This window comes from Corvus moneduloides, chromosome 1, assembly GCF_009650955.1.
Source record: "Corvus moneduloides isolate bCorMon1 chromosome 1, bCorMon1.pri, whole genome shotgun sequence".
NCBI classification, from domain to species: Eukaryota; Metazoa; Chordata; class Aves; order Passeriformes; family Corvidae; genus Corvus; species Corvus moneduloides.
Window position 1 is genome coordinate 163,813,313 of NC_045476.1, and position 19,763 is coordinate 163,833,075.

Genomic DNA, 19,763 nt, shown 5'->3' on the forward strand with positions numbered 1-19,763 from the left:
TCTACACATGGCTTAATAGCAGAGTATCTGATTATAGAGCCTTGTGTTTTAATGACCCTCAAGTGTGCAAGCCCTGAAGGAGAAACAAGGTGTCTACAAACACATTCAAGCACTTGATCTGTTTCTAGAGCCTCCTTGCTCCAGCTCAAATGTGTTTCACGATCCCTGAAGCATCAAGTTCCACAAATTATCTGTGAGCAGAGCAGTTACAGGTTTGATATCAATGCAGGTATCAATAAGCATTTTACCTTTTTTAACTTTTACCCTGGAATTAGAAACATCCTCTTTAAAATAGCAAAGCATTTAGCCCACCAGAATATCCAAATGGAGAACTGTCTTCAGACTTCCTCTAAAGCACTGAAGTTTGAAAGCCAGTTACCAAGTATATTAAAAAAAAGGAAAATAAAAAGGGAAAAAAAAATAAAGAAAGTGCAGAACAGCTCCTGCATTAGAGCACTCCAACACGAATTTGTTTATTTTTAAAAGATTCCCTCTTCGAACCTGGTGATGCTCCTCCCAGGAGGCAAAGCCAATATTCGGATCTGTTTTTTGATCTTCTAAATGCAGGCACAGCTAGAGGAAGCCAAGCTCGAGCCTAGGGGGAAGCATTCACATGCTGCAGCCCAGGAACCAGCCCTACCACAAGGAAATTCCAGTTGGGTCCCAGGCCTGGGTTAATCACTGCGTTATTTCCCGGCGCTTGGGCAAGTTCTGTACATGACTTTTGCTGCAAAGCCTTTCATCTGTGGGCATGTGTTTCTGCCAAGCTGCAGATAAAACTGATCTCGGCCACTGGGGGTCATTAAAAGGCCTGTTAGAGCCTCCTCCCAGGAACTGAGCTATTTCCCCTGCTGGAATCTGACATCTGCACTCCTTTAAGGATTTCTCAGGGCCTCTGTGTTATAACCCTTTAGGACCAGCAGCCACTAAGTCATCTTCGTTTTCTGACTCACTGTAGAGGTTTCCTCTCCTTTCCTGCTTCACTTAGATCTGACACAGTCACTGCTGAAAGGCAAATCAGCTCCCAAAAATCATTCCAGGCAAATGAATATGACTTAGAATAGAACAGCAGAAGAAATGTATCAGTAAAGTCTCCTGACTCTTGAGCTGGTCTCCTGATTGCTGTCCTGTTTGCAGGCTGGGCAGGAAAGGAAACCTTCCAAGGAAGTGGTGATAATTCTCCCCCTCCCCTCTTTCATATCAAGGAAGCAAGACACACATGAGGATACTTTAGTAAAGCCTTTGACACTGTTTCCCACAGCATTCTCCTGAAGAAACTGGCTGTTCATGGATTGGACAGGTTTTCTGTGTGAAAAACGAGCTGGTGGTGAATGGAGTTAAATCCAGGGGGTGGCCAGTCCTGAGTGGCTCAGTATTGGGGACAGACCTATTTAATATCTGTATGGATGATCTCCATGAGGGGAGGATGTTTAGCCTGGAGAAAAGGAGGCCTGGGGGGAACCTTCTCACCTTCCACAACTCCCTGACAGGAGGAGCAGCCAGGTGGGGGTCAGGCTCTGCTCCCAGGGAACAAGGGACAGGGTGAGAGGAAACAGCCTCAAGTTGCCCCCAGGGAAGGTTGGATTTGATTTTAGGAAAGCTTTCTTCACCAAAATGATTGTCAAGCATCAAAGCAGAATGCTCAGGAAAGCGCTTGAGGATTGTGCCCACCCTTCCCATGCAGATGCAGGTCAGAGCTGGAGCTCCAGAGGATTTCAGGGTAAGGGCTGGGTTTGAGCACGAAGCCATTCCTCAGTCTGCGCTGACCAGGACGTGGACAGAAATAAGCTCGTGCCAAACTAGGGGAAGTATTTATACAGCACAAAACCAATGTAATAAACAATGTCATTGTCTTGGGAAGCCTGGTCAAGCAAAGCAGCAGGGGCAAGGAGGAAGGGACTGAGAGATGGAGGATGAAAACATCTGGGGAAAAGAGAGAGAAAGAAAAAAATGGCAGGCGGAATAAAGATGAATCCCTGCTGTGTCTACACCAGTGGATATGGAGGGGGCGGGATTTTTAGAAATGGGAAGGAGAGGGACAGCAGATCAAGTGGAATACCCAGCATTTCTCCCTGAAAGCAAGGCTGGCTTTTGTTTTCAGCCAAGAAAAGGAATTCACAGCGTGTTCCAGCAGTGAAAGTCCCCGGCCGTGGGCAGGGAATCTCTCCTGCCTGACTCACAGGCCCCCTGATGCAAATGCCAGAGGAGAGAGATGCTACCAGGAGCTTTTCTAAGGCTTTCTGCTGCAGACAGGCCCTGCCACTGTCTAGCGTGATGCTGAAATGCTGGCCTTGTCCTCACCCCTTCTCTCTCAGTTTTGAGGATGTCTCAGACATGCCTGGAAGAGGTAAAACATGGCAACTAAAAAAAAAAAAAAAAAGAAAAAAAGGGGAATGGACCAAAGAGGATGGGACATTCAACCAGAAACCTGAAACAAAAGAGAGAGCAGCTGCAAGACAAGCAGCCCTCCTTCCACCAACTAGACATCAATAAAATAAAATAAAATAAAATGAAATAAAATGAAAAATAAAATTAAATAAGAGAAAAATAAATGAAGCAACGCTGGATTCTTACCAAGCCAAATCTGAGGGAAAAAGAATCATTGGCATAAGACTCTGACAACTCAATTAATATCCCTCATCTTGTGGGAGCAGAAGGTTCCCCAAATACAAAGTGGCCCAACCTCTTTGATCTCCAGGAAGTTCAATCTCCCAAAAGGAAGCTCTTGTTTGCCACAGTGGCTGTTTTCTTATTGTACATAAACACACACTTTCTCTCCTTGTCAGGATGTCAATATGGGCTGGTTTCTTCTTCACTAATGAGCAATAAATTTGAAAACCCCGTGGACAAGAAAAGAAAAAATTTTAAAAATCACTGAAAATACTGAAATGGTGTTAACAGACCCAAAATTTAAAAGTATGAATTGAGAGCACTTTGGTTTAGCAGTAAGAATATAAAAGGAGAGGTATGAAATGACAATATGACTGAAACGGCCAAATTGCATTTCAAACCAACACACACACACTGCACATCCATCCCCCCCAGGTATGCACATCCTGCATATTTCTAGTGATTTTACTGTTGTTAGATCCTGGTTTGGAATTATCTGTGTATTGTTCAAAGTCCCAGCCATCTGGCTACAGTCTGGCTGCTAGAGCATTTCAGGAAAAGCAGCAGACAACTCCTCTTTCCCCACCTGCTTAATTCCTGCAGTACCTGAAATAAATCTAAAATAATGACTACTAAAGGATTGTAATAAAGGGTGTTTTTTTGCTGCATTTTGTCATAAACCCAAGTTCTCTGCAAACTTTATTTTACAGTAAACCCTCTTTCTAAATCTCTGCTTTACACCATCTTGCAGAAGTGAAAATAATAATAAAAAAGAACTTGGAGGAACGAGTGGGAGAAAGTGGTACAGAAATCTTATTTTGCTCAGCCCATCGCTTTGGTTGCCGCCACACATGTGGAAAAGTATAGGAGGTCTGAAATTTTCAGACTCCCAGGACTGTTTTTTCCCTTCAAAACCTCTTTTTTAAGGGAGAATGGGATGGTTCTCAGTGGTCTTCCCACACAGCTTCATACCCAACAGACCTGTTTCAAATGCCAAGTTCAAGGCATGTGCCATTCCCAGCCCCAAAAGACGGATTTATGACTTTGAAAATCTTCAGATGGATTTACAACTTCAAAAAATCTTCTTTACATAACTTTGTCCCTCTACTTTGCCAGCTGTATTCCTATTTCCATTTCTGTATCTCCACTAGGAGAGGAGAAGGAATAGAGGATATTCTATTTTATGCAGCATGGCTGTGGTCAACTCTTCATTCTTCTGCTCTCCACTAAGGACCTGAGAAAAGCATTTAGAGACAAAAAATAAAGTAAAATCCCCCAGCTAACCAAATAATGCTCTGTGCATTCACATGTATGGGATATTCTTTGTCTCTCTGAAAATCAACTCCCAAATCTCTGGGTGAAGCTTTCAAGGCAAGGAACAGCCAAACAGACAGAAATAGTCATGGGAAATATTCCACTTTAGCACACTGCTGGGCACCAAGGGATTTAGGAGCAATCAGGTTTGGCTGGCTATTAAAAAACCAAACCAAACCAAACCAAATAAACATTGGTTGAAATTTCAAGAGATCCTTCCTTAAAAACCTTCCAGAGCAGAAAGGGGCCTTGGACTATCCACTCCCACACCCCAAGCTTCATCATTCAAGTACTAGGAGATCTGTGAGGTCTCACCTTAAAGAGTTTCTGAAAATAGGACATCAGCTGTAAAAAAGCCCACTGGGAATATTTTAATCCTGGTACTTTATCTCCCATGAATCACCTGCCTTCCACTTCAAGCTTGATTTCCACAAAAAATATTGGCTTTAGAAGGAACTAAAGAAATTTACTTAGGATGTGTTCATGTAGGAAAGTATCATCATCCCATTGCAGCCCTCCGCAGCCAGAAGAAGATGAGAAACACAGAGATATCCCCAAAAGGTGTTTCCAGCTTGGGATCAGGAAATAATGGGAAATTGGTTTTAGAAACACCCATACAACCACTCGTACACCTCAGAACCTCTTCAAGCTGCTTCTTCCACCCCACCACAACCACCTGCAGCACTGCCACTACCTTCAGCCACATCAACAGCCACGGAACGTGCTCATAAATCCCAACCATTAATATCCTGGTATAACAGAGAAATGCAGGGAAGATCTGCAATGCATACATGCTAACATCCAATTTAAAATCCTTCCTTGCTCCTAAACACTTTCCATCCACACTAATTCACCCTAATCCCCAATCTACCTGCTTACATCTGTCGAGTCCTTCCCCACTGTTGATCTTTAATCCCTGCCCACTTCTGGCTGCCAGTGTCAGTCTCTAAGCAAACGTCACCTGGAAGAAGAGATATTCAGAAATAATATTTCTGGCCTGACAGCATGGATAAATGCTTTATTCCTTTTTATTTTTTTTCTCTCTCCACTCAAATTCTGTTTGTGTCATACGTATTTGGGTCAGCTGTGTCTACCCCTCCATTATGTACAGAAGTGAGATTTGTGTATGTTCTGCAAATAAATACATCCTTAGAGTGGGGCTGTAGAACAGAAATCCACAACTGTGTTTTTTCAGTTTCTCTATAAATCTCCATCCCCATTTTCCTGGCAGAAGGTAATGCCATGAAACTCCACTTGCATTTTCAAGGAGAAAAAGGAAGATGCATCATACACAAAGGATGCTAAATTCTTTTCTTTCTAATCAATTAAGAAATTCTATATCCTTGAGAATTTAATTAATTGGATAATACTAAATATAGGAGGGAAGGAAACAAGAAAACAGGGAAGTTGAGATTTACACCTGGCCACACTACAGAGTAGTGACAGAGGTGACCAAGAGATGGATGTGCTCTCCAAAATATCAAAGGTAGGCTACAAGCTGCATTCATGCACAGAGATTTTACTACTTTATCTACTATTACTTTAAATATTAATATTTTTAATATTATTAATATATGAACATCTCAAATATGCAGAGTTCCATCCCACTCAGCATGTCCTGCAGCATCCACTGTCCCTATCACAACAGCACAGGCAACAAAGACGTTTTCCCTTCCTAAACTTTATCCCAGGCTTTAGACTTTTTGGATTTGCTCCCTCTCACAGCCAAAACACCAAGAAATTCTGCAACAGAAAAAAAAAAAAAAAAAAAAGGTCTGAAGCAATTCAGTTAATATCAAGTTTAGTTTGCAGCCAAGGATCAGGGTGAGGTAGCACAGTCTCACCTGTGCTAAGAATCTCAGCTATGCCAATGTCTGATTCACACCTGGGGAATGCTTGGGACAAAGAAAATTCATGCCAGGTACTATTCTAGCTCTTCTTCCAAGGCCCAGGAATGTCCATTCCCAAATTTACTGGGGTTACTACAGCAACAGTAGAGGAAACACAGCAACACTCTACATGGATATCCTTGCAATCCAAACTAGGACAGACCAGGCTGAATTCAATTTCAACCTCATTTGGTTTCCTGATGAGCACATTAATAAAAAAAGCCAAAAGAAAAAAATAAGAAAAAAAGATCTTTTAGCAGCTATAAGGGCAATAAAAACTGACAGCACCTTCCCAAGAAGGGAATACAACACGGAGTGGAAAAAGCTGTGCTAGAAATGCCAGCCTGCTCCTGGACACCAGCTTTTCCAGTGAAGTTTGGGGGTTCTTCCATTCATATATTAGAAAAGAGTTGCAGAACCTCAGGAAAAATGCTGGCTGCAGTACTTAGCCTGTCTGGAGCCTGGTTCTGCTTCCTCCCTGGGGAGACAGCTTGATGAACCAAAAGAGGTCGGAAATATTCAAGCAAACATGGAAAAAGCTTTGATCTGCTCTACCCCTGGTTTCAGAATGAAACCATCGTGGCAGCACATCTGCCTGGCACAGCAGGATGCTGGGGAGCACTGGGATGTGCACGTAGAGACAGCTCTGATGGAAAAGCAAACAGCTGCAGAAGGGTTGCTCCAACCTCATCCTCTTTCCCATGGATCCCCATTCAGCAAACATGGACAGATGTTCATACAAGGTCATGCAGCAATACTACTGCTCAATTTCAAATGTATCTTGTTTCAGGTGGATTTTTTGCAGGCACAGCTCAAGAAAAACAGGCTTCAGATCCTATCCAAGCACTGGATATTGCCATGATGGAAAGAACAAGGATGCAAAGCACAGGGTGGAAGCCCAGTGGTGTAGAAAATGTTGAGGAAGCCTTGCAGCACTCGCGGGAATTTCATATTACAGCCAAGGACTCCCTTATGGCCTGTTGGAGAAGGGCTCTGCTCTCCTAACTGGAGAAGTGCTCTCAAGAAACTGAAAATGTTTCAAAAAACACAGTTGGATTCAATCTACAGAATTAAAGAATCTTGGGAGCATCAATCAGAGAATCATAGAAACACAGAATGGTTTGGGTTGGAAGGGACCTTAAAGATCATCTCCTTCTAACCCCCTGCAATGGGCAGGAACACCTTCCACAATCCCACGTTGCTCCAAGCCCTGTCCAATCTTATCTTAAACACTTGTGGGGCAGCCACAACTTCTCTGGGCAAGCAGTGCCAGGGCCTCACCACCCCCACAGGGAAGAATTTCTTTCTCACATCTCATCTAAACCTTCCCTCTTTCAGTTTAAAATTGCTGAAGTCTTGTCCAGGTGTGAACAGCTTAAACAAGAGCTGGTACAAAGTTCAAATGAGGCGGTAGCTGAGTTTTATTTTGTTAATAAAACTTTTCTTTCCTCCGCATCCAAGACAAAGAAAAGCTTTTGCAAGAGCAGCCAGAAGGAAAAAAAAGCATTGAGCTAAATTAATTTCAGGAGCTGAAACTAAAGCACAGGGCAGTCTCTTCTCCTTTAGGAAAATATACCCATGTGGAAAGACAACCCAGAAGGGCAGCCCCAGGTCTGGGCACACATTGGGAAATTAAAGGAACCACAATCCATGGAATTATAGAATCACTGAATGGCCTGGGTGGGAAAGGACCTTAAAAACATCTGGTTTCAAACCCCGACAAGGGTCAGGGACACTTTCCACTGGACAGTTTCCACCAGCAACATTCATTCTCTTCTGCTTTCCCTACCAAGGGACCTCTACCCACACGACGAGCAGGCTGCAGGCAGAGGATCTTCTTAAACTACTTCTAATTCCACAGTAATTGAGTGGAAAATGAAGCAAGCTGTTCTGAGAGGATGTTTAAATGCATTTCCAGCTGAAATGCCCAAGGAAGGGTAAGTGTCTTTGATTTCTGATTTTCTCTCAAAGACTGGGACCGCCAGCGTGATTTTTACATGTTTACATTAAAATTGCTTTGAGTAACCAAGACTAGCAAATAAAATTGGTAAAGAAAAAAAAAAAGTTTATCTTTACCCAAGAGGTTTTTGGATTGGTTTGTTGGTTTTGTTGCTTTTTTTTTTCCCTGCTAAGAAGTTGTCATCTCACCCTCACATATTTCATTAAAATACTTATTTATTCCAATGGTGTGTTCTGTTTTTTCTACTTATATAAATAAATGCATAACCACTTACATTTCCCAAAATACTGAAATCATAGCAAAACATTTATTATAATGGTTAAAAGTGCCAGAAGGGATAGGGCAGAGGTTTTCAAAACAGTTTCAAAGTCAATTTGCGTATGAAAGTTAATTCTGCTGGCAATTCCTTTTGCTATAAAACATGTTGTTCATTATTCTTTAATATGTTTTCTTAAGTTTAGGCTTATTAATTCATTAAATCATGAGATCTCTAAGAACTGGATGTAAGGCAAAGAAGATCCTCTAAATCTAGTGAAAATGGACTAAGAAAATAAATTTATAACTTTTGGAAGTTTTGCACAATAGCAAAGAAACAACATGGAATAATTCTGTAGATGCCACAGAAATGTTTTTTGGGGTTGTCTAGTGAGACAGATCATCTACTTATTATTTTTTTTTTTTTTTATTGTTTGCACTGAGACTTTAACCTGCACTTTACTAATGACTTATTAAATGACACCCAACTCCTCAACTTCCGTGGGACCACAAATTCAAGAAAATACGATGAGACCCAAGACTTAGAAGCAAAAGTCAATCATTAAGACTCTCAGAAATGTTTTACACAACATTTGACAGGCCACGTTATTGTTTAGAGCTCTCTAACTTACAGGCAACTCCAGGAAGTAACCTTGAAGCAGTATTTTGAACCCATCTATGTATGGCAGAGAAAAGCTGCCACAGGAGGTCACATCTTCAGTCCTTCCTTTTTTGAAGGCTGGACTTGATGGTCTTGGAGGTCTTTTTCAACCTTAATGATTCTCTAATTCCACACTTGACAGGACTCCATCCCAAAAGCACACTTTGGTTAAATTACTGAATGTGATCTGGTCCAGCCCTTCAGTTTGAGACTTCAGCCTTTGAAAAAATCACCCCTAATATTGCAGAGTAGCTTCCAATCGCCTCAAAAGATTCAATGATTTTGTTCTTGCTTTCTTTCACTCTTTTAACTCTTTCTAGCATTCTTTCCTGAGGACATTTAAGTGCATGATTGTGTTCCTCATTGCCCCAGTGAGGAACAGTTGCCACAACCAGACCTGGACCTCCCACCAGACCCTTTGGACAATGCCTCACACTGCAACGACCCCAGGTTTCAAGTTCCCTTCAGCCAGGCATTCCAAGTACTGGAATTAATTTAAGAGGCCAATGCAAAACTAAAGCACTCAGGCCCCAATACAGCAAAAAGATTAACCAGCTGCTCAGTGTTGATTAACCTCAGGGGGACTCCTTGTGTACTCAGGAGTTTGTGCTGCGCTTCAGCACTTTGCAGTGTCGAGACATGGAGCTGGCAGTGGATTCCTTCCCATGGTTTGACACCAGACCTGGGGCTGCAGAGAGGCCACGTTGGTGGTCAGGCCATGGTGCTGGTTTGTACCCGAGCTTTTGAGTGAGTTTTGTGTTCAAAACAGAGCTTCTGCCATCCCCACCCCACCAAAGGCTCACGATGATCTGAACATCTCCCTCCCATGGAGCACAGGAGCTCTGTGACTCTGCCAAACTTCGAGGCAACCACGAACCCCATGATGGCTTTTTAAGGACAAATCACTTTCCGAAACTCCTAGAAAACCGAGGAAAACAGGATTGGAGAGGACAGAAGGGTGGTTCATGTGTAAGAAGGATATTTATATCGGATATTTGGGAAGAAGTCTTCACTGAGAGGGTTGTCAAGCCCTGGAACGGGGGAGTGGCTGAGTCACCACCCCCACAGGGATTTAAAAGAGGTGTAGATGTGGCACTTAGGAGCATGGTTTAGTGGTGGCCCTGGCAGTGCTGGGTTAACGGCTGCACTTGAGGATCTCAGAGGCTTTTTCCCACCCAAACAATTCCATGACAGGTCAGTGACAGCACTGCCAGCACTGGCACATGACTTTCCACCCAAGAGCTGGTTGGTGCAGCACAGAGGCCAGTGAGTGGTAGAGAGGGGAGGGCAAAGAAAATTATAGACGTGATTCCAGGAAAAAAAATGTTAGAAAAAATCAATTAACAATTGTTAAGTATTAAAATGATAATTAGGTGATTTATACCCAGAGAACAGTGCCAAGGACAGCTTGCAGGGACCAATCTCATTTTGTTCAGTGACAAGATAACCAACCGTATCCAACCAGGAGAAAGACTCATGTGATATATCTTGAGTAGAACCCTGGCCAGTGTCCCACACAAAATCTTCGGCAGAAACTGAAGGGAAAATAGTCCAAATGAAGTCACAGCCAAATTAAGCACTGACCCTTGAGTCCCTTGAGCTCAACTGGAAGCAATGCACTGCGGGAATATGAAATTAACCTCACCTTTCCAGAGCTGGCATTTAACGTCCAGGTTACAGTAAGGTTAATAAAAGCAGTGCTAAAAATTTCCTGTCTTGTGGCATTTTAATCCAAGCTATTTAAATTCCTTGACCTATATGCCTCCTTGTGTAAAGCAGGTTTTGTTCATTTTCCCCACAAAAAGATGGTTTGGGGAAGATACGTTGAACATGGTAGAGAGTGCAGGCTGCATACAGTAAGAATCCAGGGTTTAATTTCTACTGCTGTACAATGTTTGGTCTCTGTTTATCTCAGACATGTCACATTACTTAAAAAATAATATTTTTGAAGTCAATCTTTTCCACTTCTCAGATTTAAACTTAAAAACAAAACAAAAACAAACAAAAAAAACAACACCAAAACAAAACAGTAACTTTCTAGTACCTGCTTTCTAATTTGTCCATGCAACACCAATGCCCAGCTGAATCCCAGAGAAGCTCCTACAAGGAAACAGGGGAACACACAGGTTTACATTGATTTTGGGGATCAGAATGAGGATATGAAAAGCAGATGTTGCTGGAGGAGGCTGTAACTCCCAACTGCAAAGCAGGGACACGGCTTATGCGTCCATGTGCCAGTCCTGGCTGTCCTTCAGTGGCTGTGGGACAGCCAACCCGCCAAAGTGCTCTACTCCAGGTAATCCTGGTGATCCTGCTTGTGACACACCTTAGGGTGCTCCTTGGTTAAGGCTACAGAATATCTGAATTCTGCTGAGCTTCCCTCTCACTCCTCCCAAAACCTTGCCGATATTAAAAAGTAATGAGTGAAAAAAAATACTTGTTTTTGTTTTCACCAGGAAACCCTGGATATCCACCATCAAAAACAGAGTCTGAATTAGAGTTTTCTGACACCAAGGTGTCCAGGGCAAACCAAATTGCTGAAAACACTGCCTTGGGATTCTTTCCCAAACTGCTACAGATCAAGTCTGTGGACCTCTCTAATTAGGCTGGTCAGCAAGATTAACTTCCACATGGCCTGAGGATGGGCTCTGAGTCCATCCATCATCACATCAGCCCGGAGCCAAGGGGTCACCTTCAAGTAATTAAACTTTCCCATCCTGGCAACACATTTGGATTGAGCATGGAGGAGACAGAGCCAAGACAAACAGATGCATAGGCACAGAGGAAACCCCCATGGCAGTGTCACCCTTCACTAAACAAAAGCAAACAAAGCCTAAGCCCCCTTTCCTTTGCTCTCTGTATTACAGATGAAGCAGTTCCGTATCTGTCACTTTTATTGTCACAGTATCTCAGGGATTCTGTTGGATTCAATATCTGTTGGATATTGAGTATTACCACTGGCCCACTGTTGGACATTTACCTGCAGGAATACCTGGGGTTTTTTATTTATTTATTATCTATAAAGAGAGGGACAGGTTAAAACTCACACAGAACATTCCCATCAAGGTTTGCCCCTGCTGAGAGCAGAGACATAAATGCTGCCAGAAGGCCACGCTCCTTTGTTCCAGCCATACCATGATCTAATACAAAAGCCAATTTTTCTTAGCAAACCAGTCATCCATCATCGAGAAGCAGGAGGCAGATAATTAGTGTTGCATTACCCTCTCCTGACACTTAATTAATGGCAATATTTGGGGGTAGTATGACAAAAGGCATCCAATGTGCCAGTCTCCCATGGCGAAGGGATCCAGGTTCAGATGAGCACAGAACAGAATCACAGAATTGATTCTGAATCCACAGGTTGGAAGGGAACCTCAAAGATCATCTGATCCAACCTCTCTTGGCAAAAGCACGGCCTGGACAAGATGGCCCAGCACTCCATCCAGATGAACTTTAAAGTTGTCCAACGTTCAAGAATCTGCCACTTCCCAGGGGAGATTATTCCAAAGGCTGATTGTTCTCACTGCAAAAAAATGTTCCTCTTGTCTGAGTCTCTGATAACTGAATCTCCCCAGGAGTAACTCGAACCAATATCCCACATCTTTTCCATGTGAAAAGAGAGTCTTCACCTCATTTGTAGCCACCCTTTAAGTGCTGGAACCTGGTGAAAAGGTCTCCCCTAAGCCTTCTTTCCTCAAGGCTGAACAAAGCCGCCTCTGACTGAGACACACAGAAAGGAAACTTCTCCAAGGTGCCTTGGCCAATGGGAACCAAACAGGTTCCTCCCCTCACAATCTCTTCCACAGGGATGCTTAGCTAAGGTACCAACCAATTTTGGCTGGCTGGGAAAATCCACCCTGAAGGACCCTGGAGATGTGTCCATGGCAATGCCACCAGACAGGATGTGTGTATGTCTGGTGGAAATCAGCACTCAACTCCCAGCCATAATCCAGAGCATGGACAGGCTCTGCTGGGCAGCCAACAACACCGTGGCTGTTCCAAAAAAGCTGATTTTTCCACACCAGCTCCTCTTTGCCATCCACTAAGGGTGCCTTCAGCATCACAGCTCCAACTGCCAAGCCGTGGGCAAGCTGGGCACAATGAGGGATCTCTTCAGATATTTAGAGATTTCAAGTGTCTTGAGTTATTCTGTGAATTTGCATTAAAAACAGTGGGTTACTCATACAGCACAATAAATACTCATTTTTTTTAAATCCAAGCTACAATGCACTGAGATTCATTGTTTGTCTAGTCCACATTTCAATTCTCTTTTCTTACAGTTCTTTGATTGTGCCCAAGTATCCCATTCTTCCTTGCTTTTATGCCTTTAATTTTGCCTTGCAGAACAGCCTAAAAATCACTATTCACAACTGAACAGACAATTTGCACTTACTTCAATACCTTCTTCCTGTTCAAAGAAAAAAATCAAAATTAAACCCAAATTTGTAAGAAAACAGGAACCCAAGAGAAACTTCTATGTATTTGGTTGTTTTTTTTTTTCATATTTCCATCCAGGGAGAACAGCTATTTGCAAAACAAAGAAATGCTTCCCAAAGAACATTTGCAACCCTCAAAACATGAACACCAAATCATGCTGTGTTAATGAATGGCCCAGTTGAAATCAAAGGCAAGTGGAGAGAGGGGTAATGTTCTTCCGTGGTGAAAAAAGGAAAAGAGAGTTCTTTGCCATGTTACAAGAGCAAGCCAGCTCCACGAACAAAATGAAGGATAAGTTCCAGATAAAAAGGCTTGCTGAAAGCCAGAGTAGATAAGCCCAGATCAGCCCTACAGCTGGTCTAGTGTCTGCTTAAAAAAATGACACAAAGAAAGAATCCACGGCCATTTGCAAGCCACTGTTTATGGTCTGAGCATTTCCTGAGTGAGTTTTTGATCCTGTTTGCCACATCCAAGCATGTTTCTCAGGTTCAAGCAGCTTCCACCACAAAGTTATCCTCTGGGAAAGCACAGCCCACTGCACTTTGTACATCTTCCCATCCACTCCCACCGTCAGCCAGCCCTAGAACAACCACTGAGACAAACTTCTTATAAAGGTGATGGGGAGATGAGAAAAGACACAAGCCAATTTAGAGAATATTATGCATTTCTCCTTCTGGTCCCCCAAAATTCCTCAAAAACCCTCATTAGTGCTGCTCTCCCATGTTGCAGCCTCAAATCCTGAGCATGGTGAGATGTTGGGCCTCAATCACACAAATCAAACTGAACAAGTTTGGAATTCACCTTTGAAAATCAGTGTCAGAAATGACCCCTGGTGAGGGTTTGATATTTATACAGCAGCCACACTGAACCTGAGCAAGTCAAACTTCAGCCCTCAGGGAGCCAGGTGGAATAAATTACAGCAAGGGATCAATACTTCACCGAGAGGTTGATAGCCTTGTCTCGAAGGGCCTCCAAATGGGTTCCTGCTCCCAAATCCACTCCCATCAATGGATCCATAAGACATTTTCTGGATAGTGATGGATGCGGGATTGCACTCCAAACCTAAAAAACAGAGAAAAAGACAGGCACAGCCCTGTTAAAAGTCAGTTAAACCCCAGCAGTCCAAGAAAAAAAGAGGACTGAAAAGGCAAATAGAACATACAAGGCAATCTCCAAACTTCAGGATGCCCACCTGCAAAAAAATTAAAAGCACTAAAATCCAGGTTGTCTGGACTACAAATGATGTTGAGGGCAAGCAAGCCATTTGACCTCCCTGTGTCTTATTTTCTCCACTGATAAAGGGCAACTTTTAATTCCTCCCTGTTCACAAAGTGCTTTGAGATCCTGAGCTAGAAGGCAAAGACTTAAGCACTTGATCAAAAAACGGTAAAGCTGTCTTCTGGAACATTACCAGTACATAGCTGGTTGGAGTCTATCCATCACACTGCAGTCCTGATGAGCTCTCAAAAAAGACAGTTTGCTGCTACAATCTCCTGGGCCTCCAGTAGAAATACTGGAGCCAGAGTTATTTTGCCTGCAAGGCCTGAGGTAGCAGAAGCAGAATGAAATAAATGCAGAAGTCAGAGGAAGACAACTTCTTCCTCCTTCCCATCTCCTTATCCACAGAAATGCCTCACCCAGACATCCTCCAGCACTTCAGCAGTGTCCCAGCGCTTTGGTATCAAAATAGTTCAACTCTAAGGCATGGAGATGATGGCAGCAAAGGAAGAGGAGAGATAAAGGTGCTGTATGAGCTGGGAAATGATACAGGACCAAACCCAGCTTCTGCTTTCTGACACCAAGGCTATAAAAATACCACTCCAAACAGGTGTTTCTACCACAAAAAAAGGTTACAATCCAACAAGAATTGCAACATCTTTGGTGTGATGGCAGACTCAAAATGGTTTGGGTTGGCAGGGACCCTTCAAGGTCATCTAGTCCAACCTCCCTGGCCTGAAATGTTTCCAGTGATGGGGCATCCTGGTCCAGTGTTTTATCTTACCATAAAATAAAATTCTTCATTATAACTATTCTGTATCTAATCTTTTTAATTTAAAACCATTGTCCTATCACTACAGGTGCTGCTAAAAAGTCTGTCTTCATATTTCTTATATTAAGTAGTGAAAGGCCACTTTCATTAAAGACTCCCCAGAGCCTTCTCTTCTCCAGGCTGAACAGCCCCAACTCTACAGCCTTTCTTCACAGCAGAGCTGGTTCATCTCTCTGATCATTTTAGTGGCCTCCTCTGGTCCTGCTTCAAGAGGTCCATGTCTTTCTTGTACTGAGAAACATGTTGAGGTATTAGGCTGGATGACATGAGCTGCGATGCTTCATTCTGGGCTCGGATATTCAAATCTCTCATGTTCTGGACCAGCCATTTTCCCTCTGACATGCAAAAAGCTGGGAATGGCCTTCACTTTCTGTGGCACATGACCACGTATCACATGATGTCCTCATTGATAGATACCTCAGGAAAGGGCTAACGTCCCTTTTTGGATGCACTGACTGACACTGTGCAGCTATTCCTTTGGTTTGTTCTCCATGGAAAGTAAAGCACCAGAAAATCCCAGTTCTGCGCTGTACTGGGAACAGCCTGATGGCTCAGGAACCTGTTCTACTTCATTCCCCTTTTTTTTTCCTTTCAGAGTTTCAAAACCAAGCAAAAAAATCAGCGCTGAGATGCACCAGCCAGCGAAACTTCAGAACCAAAAGAAATCACTCGCCATCCTCTCTTAACTGGGCCAGACACATGAAAGAGGATGAAAGTGCAACCACCTTGAGAGAGAAATGGTTGGGAGCTAAATCCATTAAAAGTGGAGTAAATCCAGAGTACAGCATCCGCAGCCAGCCTCAGTGTACCACATCCACACATAACTGGCATCTGAGAGGCTGCAGGTGCCCCCTGACCAGAAATCCTTCATTTTAGGGAAACAGCCTTCAGCCCAAAGTTATGGAAGCCAAGCTGTGAAGCCCAAGCAGCCAGAGAGAGGGTGAGGGTGTGTACTGGAGTGTGCTTCAAGGAGACGGAAAATGGAGCAAACAGGAGGAACCAAGGAGCAAAGTTGTAAATCACGGGTTTGCGAGACACTCAACAGCAAAACAACCCATCGTGTCAGCCGTGTAAAACTGTAAAACCATGAGCTCCATGGAAATACACCCTACAACTGTACTCTCTCCCGGAGACCTTAGAGCAGCTTCCAGTAGCTCATGAGGGTCTTCAAGAGAGGTGGAGAGGGACTTTGTAGCAGGGCATGGAGTGATAGGACAAAGAGTAATGGCCTTGAACTGAAAGAGGGTAGGTTTAGATTGGATATTTGGAAGTAATTCTATATTCAGAGGGTGGTGAGGCCCTGGCACAGGCTTCCCAGAGAAGTTGTGACTCTTCCAACCCTGGAAGTGTTCAAAGCCAGGTTGGACGGGGCTTGGAGAAACCTGATCTAGTGGAAAGTGTCCCTGCCCATGGCAGGGGGTTGGAATGAAATGATCTTTAAGGTTCCTTCCCACCCGAACCATTCTGTGATTCTGTGGTGTCTTGATGGAAATTCTTGATCACAACCACAAAACATTACAAGAAGCAGCTGAAGATTTAGTTGAGGAGTCTGTGATAGACCTGGGAACAAACCCCAGCTCTCCCAGGTCTCAGGTGAGCTCAGAACTACCAACACAACCTTCATCACAAAATGCAACCCAAGATCCAGCAAAACTCTTACCTGGGAAAATATGGGCACATGAAAGACGGTTACAAGAAAGTCTCTGGGCACAGATAAGGAATTATCTTATTTTCTTTATCTCCCACAGTTTAAGACCACTGCAAGCAGGGATGTGGGACAACCAAACAGCTTGGGAACTGCCTCTGTACAGAGATTGTTCCGTACCCACCCTGTCTCTTTAGAGATAAGCAAGTGGAAACATTTCCTGCCATGACTTCCCCAAGGCCACAGACAACAAACATGGAGTAAAATTCTACACCCAGTTGTAAAATGACTTGATTACAACTGGGCAAGTGTTGTTTTGGCAAACAGTGAATGTATCTATTTTTTCTCCAACAGAGTGGTGTGAAAGGGGGAGAGAAGCAGGGCTTTTAGAGCACTCCAAGTGTTTCATGTTGATTTATCATTTTCAGGACGTGTTTCCATTTTAAAGCTTTTTCTCCTTGTTAGGGAGGAAAAATAGAAAGAATTGAAAACGAAATATTTTATTGTAGCTTAACCAATCTTTTTAGCAGCAGGCACCTCCCACCCCATCCTACCAAGCTATTGAAATATCCCTTATTCACACAGCTCTGGAGCCACATTCTTACCCCACAGTAGTATATTTACAGGAAAATTTAAGAGCAGATCTAAATGCCTTTAATTTGATTGGCAATAAAAGCATTTCCCTCCCCATCCCCATGGCACTTCCCAACTCTTTTGTCTACTGCTCCTCAGGGAGACGTGTCCAATTTACTGTGAAGGCAGTTTGTACAAATTGGAACAAGCATTTCGTAACGTACTAGACACAGAGGGAAAAAAAAAATGAAAAAGAAAGAAGAAAAAAAGATTTTATCACAGGTTTATCCTCATCACCTAAAATACAAATAAAAGAATAACCACATCCAAGCCAGACTAAAAGGACAACTATCCTGCCAGGGGCATGAATTTGTATTTTAATGAATTCAACTACTTCTTGCTTTGTATATCCTGTAGAAGCCAACCATGCCATGACTAGAACAGTAGGATATAGGATCTCAAGGAAAGAGTTGGTCCATATTTCTTGGACTAGGAAAGATACCAGCAGGTAAAACCAAGCAGGCAAAATTATTTAAGAGTTCTACACCCATCAGTCTCCATTTAGAGATACTTGGGTGGGCAGCACTAGCGGTGGGAATGAAAGGTGAGATTATAGCATGGAAGAAATTGGTTTGTTGTTATTATTATTATTATTATTTTACTATTACGTCTCAATCATTAAACTGTTCTTATCTCAACCCACAAGCTTTCTCACTTTCACTCATCCACTTCATTTCCACCAACCTGCTGGGGATGGCAAGGGAATGGCTGTGGAGAGCTTATTTGCCAGCTGGAATTAAACCACAGCAGCACTTCAGACAAGTGATATGTATTTAAATTTGAGTTTGGCTGAGAAAGACATGAGCTGGGACATTTCTTTCCAGACAATACTGGAAAAAAATGGGAAAGGAGGAGAGACATGGACATATTGGAGAAAATCCAGTGCGGGACCATAAAGATGGTTAAGGGATGGGAGCACCTCCCATAGAGAGGCTGAGGGAGTTGGGACTGTTCACCCTGAAGAGGAGAAGGGTGTGGTGGTATTAAGGTGTAAAAATATCCGATGGAAAGAAGCAAACACGATGGAGCCAGAATCTTCCTGGTGGTGGTCAGTGACAGGACAAGAAGCAAGAGGGATTTAAATACAGGAAATTCCACTTCAAAAAGAAAAAAAAAAACCTGTTTGTTTTGGGGTTGGAGTGGCTTTTTTGCTTATTTTGTGGGGGTTTTTTTATGGTGAGAGTCATCAAACATCAGCACAGGCTGCACAGAGAGGCTGCAGTCCCCATCCTTGGGGATATTCAAGCCCTGACTGATCATGTGCCTGAGAAACCGGCTCTAGGTGACACTGCTCTCAGGAGGGGTTTGGACGAGATGACCTCCAGAGGTTCTTTCCTACCGCTGGGATTCTGCAATTTTCCTCCTGTGATACCTGAAGCACCATCAGGGCAGTTCATGGCCCTCTTGGCAGACTGAAGGACACTTGCTGTGCCTATTTACTAAATGGGTGGAGAAAAGAAGAGTAAGGAAATTGCAAACCCACCAGGTTTTTTCCCATTTCCTGTAAAAACACTGGAATAAAGCCACTGAAAGTATGTGATGGTGGAAACCAGAATGACAGCCCATTTTAAGTCAGCAAGAAGTCATATCAAATCAACCTTCAACTCTTTATAGAAGTTAGCAGGTAGTGAAGTTAGCAGAGAATCAGCTGATATTATCCTGTTAGGCTGTCACGTTTGCATGGCCAAAGAAATGGATTGGAGGTGCAGGGAATTTTTTTTATTTTTTTTTTAAATCAGAAAAATCATAGAATCATTGAATGGTTTCTGTTGGAAGGGCCCTAAAAATCCTCTGGTTCCAACCCCTTGTCATGGGCAGGGACACCTTCCACTGGACCAGGTTTCTCCAAACCTCATCTAATCTGGCCTTGAACAATTCCAGGGATGGAGCAGCCACAGCTCCTCAGGGCAACCCGTGCCAGGGCCTCACCACCCTCACAGTAAACAATTTCTTCTAATACCTAATCTAAACTTACTCTCTTTCAGTTTAAAGCCATTAAATGCTCCCAGTGGACTGTTGCCATAACCAAAGAACAATCTTTGTATGGCGTCCACCATACTCTGCTCTCCCCATGTGTATTTTGAGCAGTGAGCTGGATGATGGAACAGGAATTATCCTCGTCAAACGCACACACAGCACCCAACAGGGGAGTTAGATGACAGCTCCAGCCTCCAGAACAATCTTAACAAACCAGAAGTGATGTGCAACGAAGAAAATAAGGCGCTGCATAATCCAGGTCAACTGCAGGGGCCTGAATTTAGAAAGAGTAAACAAAAACACCAACAGAGGATGGGGAGCTGCTGGCCAGT

General features: G+C 43.2%; 1 protein-coding gene across 1 annotated transcript in view; it reads right to left on the reverse strand.

The window, feature by feature from the left end:
* TSNARE1 (t-SNARE domain containing 1) overlaps window positions 1-19,763 on the reverse strand; it is a 468,220-nt gene that overhangs the window by 344,926 nt on the left and 103,531 nt on the right. Inside the window, exon 4 of the mRNA XM_032134539.1 lies at window positions 14,066-14,188. Within this exon, the coding sequence (XP_031990430.1) occupies window positions 14,066-14,150 (85 nt within the window). The 5' untranslated portion in view covers window positions 14,151-14,188. The remainder of the gene's footprint in view (window positions 1-14,065; window positions 14,189-19,763) is intronic.